This window comes from Protomyctophum bolini, assembly GCF_963924005.1.
Source record: "Protomyctophum bolini genome assembly, chromosome: 23".
In the NCBI taxonomy this organism is placed as follows: Eukaryota; Metazoa; Chordata; class Actinopteri; order Myctophiformes; family Myctophidae; genus Protomyctophum; species Protomyctophum bolini.
Genome location: NC_137884.1, coordinates 11,837,323 through 11,845,444, shown reverse-complemented (window position 1 = coordinate 11,845,444; position 8,122 = coordinate 11,837,323). Strand labels below are relative to the sequence as shown.

Below are 8,122 nucleotides of genomic sequence, written 5' to 3'. Positions count from 1 at the left end.
GCGGGAGGTCATTGGGCCTCTCTGAGTGAGTGAGCCGCCGGTTGCAGACAGTGCACCACTACACAGCGGAGGCGCCATCTTAAAGACGCTAGCACAGTGAGTGACTTTTATTTCAATGAATGAATAATAAAAATGAATGGAAATCGCCGCTGACAAGACACGAAGACCACACACGCGTATCTTTGAAGCCGTGCGCTTTTTTGTCGCTGCGTTTTCGCTCACGCTTTGTGTTTAGTTTCTGCGTTCCCATTCATCCGCCCGTCCTTGTCACGGTCAAGGGGGCTAGCATGCTAATGCTAAAGCCAGATAACAGTAAATGCGAGCTTTTGGAAAGCTAAACGCGCTGTTTACTTACTTATTTAAGTTAATAAATTACCCTTTAAACAACGTTGAAATGACGTCTGCAACGCCGAATTACCTTCCTCAATCTATATATTTTATATAATCTCCCTCCGACCATTTAAATGTCAACCAAATGTCAGTTTGAGGTTGTCACTTGTATGCGTCACGTGTGCGTCTGTGTTCAGTCAGTGCTAGAGGTGGGCGGACTGTGTGTGACAGGCTAAACCCCCTCCAGACCATAGCAGCTGTAACGGTTGTTGTCCTTTCCTTTTCCATTCTGAAGGTCCAGGACACCATGTATCCCACCACCCTGACCCAGCTGTCCCGGTCCAACCCGTTCAGCGCCCCGCTCTTCTCCCTGCAGCAGGTCGAGGAGCCCAAACAGAAGCTCCATGGGGAGAGCAGCACCCGGAGGCTGGCTGCTGCCTCAGCCGGTAAGCCCCTTCTTGCATGGTGTCCCCCCTTCCTTCCCCTTGGTGCAAGCAGGTCAGGCTTAGTCCAGTATGCCTTAGCATTGGCTACAATAGTTGATTTAACTCAAGATGTCATGCAAATGTGACCAAATTCACTATATGGTCCATTTGGTTACTTTTTTTTTCTTTCTTTTTTGCCCTGAGTTACAAATTGATACATTAAAGGCTGAGGAGGATTTTCTTTTTAACTTGGTGCAGGACTGCTTGTCTGGTACTATAGGCCTTAGCATAGCTGGCTAGCTCTGCTAGCTGTGCCTGACCTTAATTACCTCGTCTGCTGGATTTAGCATAGCAGGGTCAGACAACCGTTGTTTGTGAGTGACTGCAACCCTGTGTTGAACATTGATGTTTTTAAGTGATCAAACCGAGCTATTAATACAAATGTGAATGTCAAGCCGTGTAGAAGCTAGGGCCCTGGCTATGACATGCTACCTGTGGAGGACAAGGGAAGGGCAAACCACAATTTTGTCCTTGCATAGCAGGAAGCCTGTCTTCTGGTGTATTAACCCCTAATGGTTATTGTCTTAGGGAAGCTGAAAGTGTTGAATTGCAAGGCTTTTGCCTTTAAAAAGTTGTGCAGAAATGTCTTTACTTGACCCCCTTATCCCTACTTTGAAACGTCTCGGTGCTTGCCACAAAGTCATCAGTCCTCCTCCTGGATAATTGGTCTAAAGAGTTAACTAACCGTCCATATTATTGACCACACAGGACCATAATAGAAACGATCAAACGAACCCTCAGGGACTTTTGTGTGATCCTTTTAGCATTGTTGCATAACTGTACCTCTACTTTTTGCAAACTGTTAAAGTATCCAATCAATAAATGTAAACCATTTGAGCTGTATGAAAGTTGAACTTGAAACCATATCCCAGTGTCACAAATTTTGTTCATGTAACTAGGGAGTTGGTCTACATTATACTCAATAACTGGATTATAGAGTTTAGCTTGGCTTTGTTTTCATACTAAACAAACCTGTTTGTTGTCTTATGAAATATTAAATCAACCAACCAAGTGCAACCTACCCGCTCTGTATTTTTCATAGTTTGAACTTTGAACATTAAATCACTCTTTGAGGTGGACTGAAATAAAAATAAAAAACATCCTGCATTGATTATCTTCTCATAAACTTACAAGCCATGACATTTTTTAGACTCGACCAACCTCCCCCCTCCCATTTTCTTTGCCGTTCTATAGTTCCCTCGTTTAAAAGTTATACATTTGTTTCTTACCAGAGGGAGACAGTTGTGAGTTCGGCTCTCAGAAGTATTTGATGCTGTGTGGCTTTGGTGGAATTGTGAGCTGTGGCATCACGCACACAGCTGTCGTTCCCCTCGACCTGGTCAAATGCAGAATGCAGGTCTGTCTCTGTGGCTCGGTGCCATTTGTAAACCCGCCGCCAAACCCCTAACTGTTGTATTTATTTGTTGCATTAATTTGCATGGGATAAAAGCAGTAGCATATTTGTCATCGTCATCATCCACTGATCCTCACTGCAATCACGGTTAAATGTTTTGGATTAATTTGATCAACATGGCAGCATGGTAAGTGTGATCCAACTGTGGTGTTCTCATGTGTGGCTAATGATTCCTTTTCACCCCCACAACGTTATCACTCCTTCTCCTCCTGTGTCTGAAGGTCACTAAGGGAAAATATGGCCAGAATTTTGACCGTACTATTTTTGTTTATACCATCAAATTGTCCACCCCCTTTTTATTTTATTGTCTCTTATAATCTGAGACATGATTCTCATGAATGAATGTAGCACTTTAATGCTGGCATTCTCCAGACGGACTCCTGTTTGTTCATTAACACATTGCCTGATAGTGGGCTTTATACTACCAGTTTAACCTTCTGTGTTAAGTGTTGTACAAAGTCAAAGTACATTATATAAGACATGGGCCTTATGGTATGGTGGGGGAAGAGGTTTAGGCTATGGTGTCTGTGTGGGCTGAAAAATACAATTGTTACAAGCATGTTTCATCATTGAGTCATTTAATCATTGTGATCATACATTAACCCCTAATTTGTTCTCCTAATCATTGGCATGTTGGTGTCAGAGCCATGTTCATTGTAAGAGTTGTGTCACTTAAGGCCTTTAAGGTCCCTCCTTGGTGACACAGCCTTTGCTTGACATGGTTCTAGTTTGGTGATTTTACCTGCGTTGCCTGTAACCCTGCATGCTGCATGTATGTTGTGTGTCCTGTGTCATTTAAACAGACGATGAGAGCTGTGCGTTTGGCTCAGCCCAGTACTATGCCATGTGCGGCTTTGGGGGTATCCTGAGCTGCGGTCTCACTCACACAATAGTGGTACCCCTCGACCTTATCAAGTGTCGTCTTCAGGTTTGTACAGTAGCCAAGCGTGTCAGCGTGATGTAGCAGCCCATAGTGAGCACTGAAAAGTGAAACCCCAATGTGACATGTACCGTCATAGTCCTACAGGTACTACCAATTCTAGTTGGGATCCTGTTAAATGTTTAGTTTCACAGGCGCTTGGGTGGCGCAGTGGTTAAGTCCCACAAGTGGGTTCGAATCCACCGTGGTACAACCGGCTTTGTCAGGCGTCTACACAAACACAATTTGCCTGAGTTCGGGGGTTGGGAAGCCGTGTGGGTGATAATTGCCATCGCATGTACTCTTATGGGCTGGGGCAGCACCTGTCTGTGGGGAGTGTTGTGAGGGAGGAGTAGGACGAAGGCTCTACGTCCTGGTGGCAGCTCCTCACTGGCAGGTGATGCAGCAGTGAAAACACAGCTATGTGTGAGGGGATGAATTAATTGGCATAACGACTAGCAGTGAAAACACGGCTATGTGTGTGGGGATGAATTAATTGGCATAACAACTAAATTGGGGAGAAAAGGGGTATAAAAATAATTATAAATTGAAAACAAACAATGTTTCAGGTTGTTTGTTGGTAGAGGCAATTAGACCAAATTGCATGAAAAGGAACATGCTTGGCATAGGTTAAACACATTCAAGTAAACTTATTTTATATAAATCTATACTATTTAGGCATCTGTGGTCAAAAAAATGGTGTCTATCTACACACTTCTGCAAAGTATCATTAGCAACTACCTAAATCATTAACGTATTACAGTATACTGTAGGATAGCTATTCGACACCCTTAGATGTTAGTGGTGTACTTGAGGTAGCTCCACCAAGTGGCGAAAGGCCTATTTAACATGATTAATCACTGCTGTTATTCTGTTCCCCTTCAGGTGGACCCAGAAAAATACAAGAACATTGGTAATGGCTTTAAAGTCACGTTGAAGGAAGATGGGTTCAGAGGCCTTGGCAAGGGCTGGGCTCCAACGTTCATTGGCTACTCCATGCAGGGCCTGTGCAAGTTTGGATTTTATGAGGTGTTCAAGATCTTCTACAGTGACCTTATTGGCGAGGTGAGTCCAGGTGCAGGCTTGGTGTTCTACCTGACTGTGCTGTATGTTGTGCAGTTATGGCAAGCAGCGGTACGTCTTGTCATCCTGCTAGTTCTGCATTTGGCTGTGTGTGTCACACACACACACACACAGGCCAGGGAGGAGAGCTTATACAGTACAGCACCACTCAGTTCAGACAAGTCTGATGATTATTTTTTGTATCCCTTGTGGATGGGTCTTACTGCTGAACATGGACACTTGAGTTGCATAATGTATTGCTTATCTTTTTCTTAACTGAAAATAGTTTACATAATTAATACATTTGTTTTGTTTGATTCAATTTAATGTAGAACAAATCAGCCTGGTGCCCAAGTCTGTTAACCAGTTGTTTTGTGTGCATCTGTCGTTCTAATATGCCATGGCAAGTAATGTTCTGTTTTGAGGTGTCATGCCCTTACTGCAGTTGAGTAGTCAGTTTTACAAATTGCCTGGGCTGTAAAATGTGTGCGAATATTGGCAGAATACATATTTATAAATGAATACAAATCTATGTTGTGCAGGTGTAACTGGCACCTGACCATGCCTGCATTTATTTTATAAATAAAATCAACCTCTTGTAATACCTGTTCATCCACCATCCTGTTTAAGCTGCTTCACAGTAGCAAATAAATATACTAGCTCACAGCGTGGTGCATTTGCGACTCGCTGTGAGTTTGTAGATCAGCGATTTTCTTTGGTTCTAGGCCTGTCACAGTTATTGATATTTTTTATGTGTTGTAAAATTGTGGATTATTTATTTTTGTAGATTTTGTCCCTAAAAGGCGAAAAGAGATTAGTAATTTGTTATGTTCCAAATGTTCAACACCAAAAACACAATTAAATCGTTTTTTGTTTTTAATGACAACTTGAAGTTTGTAATTGTGAAGACATGCTGTATCTGTAACGGTCGTCTCTCCTCCCAACAGGAGAACACCTACCTCTGGAGGACATCGTTATACCTGGTTTCCTCAGCCAGCGCAGAGTTCTTCGCCGACATCGCCCTGGCCCCCATGGAGGCATGTAAAGTGCGCATTCAGACTAAGCCAGGATATGCCAACACCCTCAGAGAGTGTTTCCCCAAGATGTACGCAGAGGAGGGCGCCTGGGTGTAAGTATTGTCCTTGACCAATGATGGCCTATAAAACAATGAAGCTTCATTGTTGTCTGAGCATCCTATTTAGCTGAATGTTATACATAATGACCATAACTGTAAACCATTTTATTTTTGTTACCACTGTTCCAAGTGTTCAGATGAACAGTGACACACATTCCTTAGATCCACCTCTGGAGGGCGCTGTGGCTCCACAGTTGGAAGCAGCAGGGCTCCTCAGCAGCTTGCTGGCTGTACAGTTGGAGGTGCTTGAGTCATTGGCGTGTGACATCAGTCTACCTGATCTCACAGTCTACCTGATCTGGCAGCCCTGCCCTCCACGGGCAGGGAGATCCCACTGCTGCTAGGCTGGGGGGTGGACAGTACACTTTAATTTAGGAGTATTATCCATTCATTGGCACTGTATGTGACGGTTCAAATAAACATGCTCTGAAAATGCTCATGGCCAGACCATCTTAGCACGGGGTGCATACTTAGTTTAGACTAGTCATTGGTTAGACCCCTAACACGCCAGCCAACCAGCTTTGAGATTTTCAATCGGGTCCAAAAAACGGTTGGGAACCACTGTTGTTCTGTCTTCCTTCCCCTTGGCAACATGATTATTTGGGATCCGATGGTAATTCCGACAGAGCATTAGTCCGACATGCAGGAACAGCGGTCGGACTAGCGCTCGAACATGCGCTGCTCCCGTGCTTGCGGTTATGGTTAGGTTAGGGTTTGAGGTTGGTTGTCGGCCTAATGACTGTCGGACCAGTAATAGTGTCAGAACTAAAGCCTGTACCCGATTATTTAGTACTGTTCCTCACTTAAAGCCCAATTTATACTACAAGCTCAGCTATCAGCTATCTTAGGAGCATAAACTACGCAGTACTGAGGTGGACAGTGTCCACCTCCTCTCTTCCTCACCACTCGGTCTCTTCTGTCCCAACCAGATTCTACAAGGGCGTGGTGCCGCTATGGATGAGGCAGATCCCCTACACAATGATGAAGTTTGCCTGCTTTGAGCGCACAGTGGAGTTGCTCTACAAATATGCGGTGCCCAAGCCTCGCGCGGAGTGCTCAAAGTCTGAGCAGCTCGTGGTCACCTTCGTTGCCGGTTACATTGGTGAGTAACTTTAAAAAGCAGAAACGCAAGTTGCACGGTCGACCTCTGGAATAAATGTGACCCCTTACACCAGGGCTCCACTGGGCGCGTCTGTGGAGCGTCGAGTCTCCGTCAGCGTCGGGAATGTTCCCTTTTAATCAATGGAGGGTGGCTCCACTGCCCGTGTTGCGTTGCGTTGTGCTGCGTTCGGTGACAAAAAAATTGCCCCGGTTCGTTTTTTGACGCATGCACGCGTTGACAGCAACATAAAAGTATGTTGCTAACGCGCAGTTTTCAAAAGCCCGCGGTGGAGCACCTCTAGCGTGACGTTGACGTTGTCATGACACGAGCAGGACGCGACGGAGACGCGACGCGCCCAGTGGAGCCCTGGCGTTAGTCTCCCTATTCGGGGGCACTCGTCAGGTAAAGTTTTCAGATCTATACATCTTGTAGATGAGCTATTGTTGGTGAAGAGATTTGGTTTCTACAAAGCTCTTCCTCACAGGCATGTTTTAGTCTCATCAAGTTGAAGATCAGTTACTTGCTCAGCAATATTGATTAAGATGTGTCATTCCTTAAGACAAACTGAAATGTAATTAAACTCCTATTAGAAATTATTATTATCCTATGTCAGGGAAACATACAGAATATCAGGTACTGTATGATGTGTTTTCTGACATTTTAATTAAATGCTGCAGTCAAACCAACTTTTTTTTTTAAAGGTTGGATTCATCACAGCAGTGCTGAATCTCTTCAGCACTGCTCGTGTGCGTTTAATGTGCTGCCACAAAGGCCTAGTTAAAATATTTGCATGTTTAAAATGCATTCATTCATTAACTAGGAAATATGAAGACCTTCCTCCTGGGTGGCAGATGTCTGATGTCCTTTGTTTGTTTTTTCTTCTCTCTGCAGCTGGTGTGTTCTGTGCTATCGTGTCCCATCCTGCCGACTCAGTTGTGTCTGTACTGAACAAGGAGTCGGGAAGCACAGCCCTGGGGGTGCTGAAGAAGCTGGGACCCAAAGGTCAGTATGAGCACCACTAGGGTTGGGATCCTTTTTCAGGATTTTAACGATTCAGGTTCCTTAACTGTTTCAAATGAACCCTTAACCTTGACCTGAGCCCTGTTTACTTCGTTTAAACATTGTGTTTTGGTTCAGGCAGAAGAATATAATGCATATCATCTCTCTCTTCAGGTGTGTGGAAGGGCCTGGTCGCCCGTATCATCATGATCGGTACCCTGACCGCCCTGCAGTGGTTCATCTACGACTCCGTCAAGGTCTACTTCCGTCTGCCCCGCCCCCCTCCCCCCGAGATGCCAGAGTCCCTCAAAAAGAAGCTCGGCCTCACAGAGTAAAATGTACCCTCAAACCTTCTGCGCCCCCTCCATCACAGCTGGCCTCACCTCAAGGGGCTTTTTTCCAGTCAACATCACCTGAGGCCCTCCCTCCTGACTTCTGCAGCGCATCACAGTTGTTTTCTATATTTATGTTCCTTCCAGCTCAATGTCTCTGTAACTGAACGCAACGCTGCTACTGATGTATATTTTAAGAAGAGAATGGTATCTGCCACTCCTTGGGCTTTCCAAAGTAATGGCTGTGAAAGTATTTATGTCTAGAAACTATCTGGTTTTATCAAAAATCCTCATTTGTTTTAAGTGGAAATTCTAATAATTAAAATAAAGCGTTCCCTGGAAAA

The 8,122-nt window shown here is 44.5% G+C and overlaps 1 protein-coding gene across 3 annotated transcripts; it reads left to right on the top strand.

Moving 5' to 3' along the window:
- Positions 1 to 8,122, top strand: slc25a3a (solute carrier family 25 member 3a). Of its 3 annotated transcripts, none has more exons than XM_080756904.1 (8): positions 1 to 96; positions 626 to 776; positions 3,033 to 3,157; positions 4,034 to 4,213; positions 5,158 to 5,339; positions 6,275 to 6,447; positions 7,339 to 7,449; positions 7,621 to 8,122. In XM_080756904.1, exons 2-8 carry the CDS (start codon positions 638 to 640, stop codon positions 7,779 to 7,781), a joined length of 1,071 nt encoding a protein of 356 aa, XP_080613030.1. In that variant the 5' UTR covers positions 1 to 96; positions 626 to 637; the 3' UTR covers positions 7,782 to 8,122. The 3 variants fall into 3 exon arrangements, with proteins under 3 accessions (XP_080613030.1, XP_080613028.1, XP_080613029.1); XM_080756902.1 differs by lacking the exon at positions 3,033 to 3,157 and adding an exon at positions 2,048 to 2,172; XM_080756903.1 differs by lacking the exon at positions 3,033 to 3,157 and adding an exon at positions 2,048 to 2,172 and having other exon boundaries at positions 3 to 96; positions 623 to 776.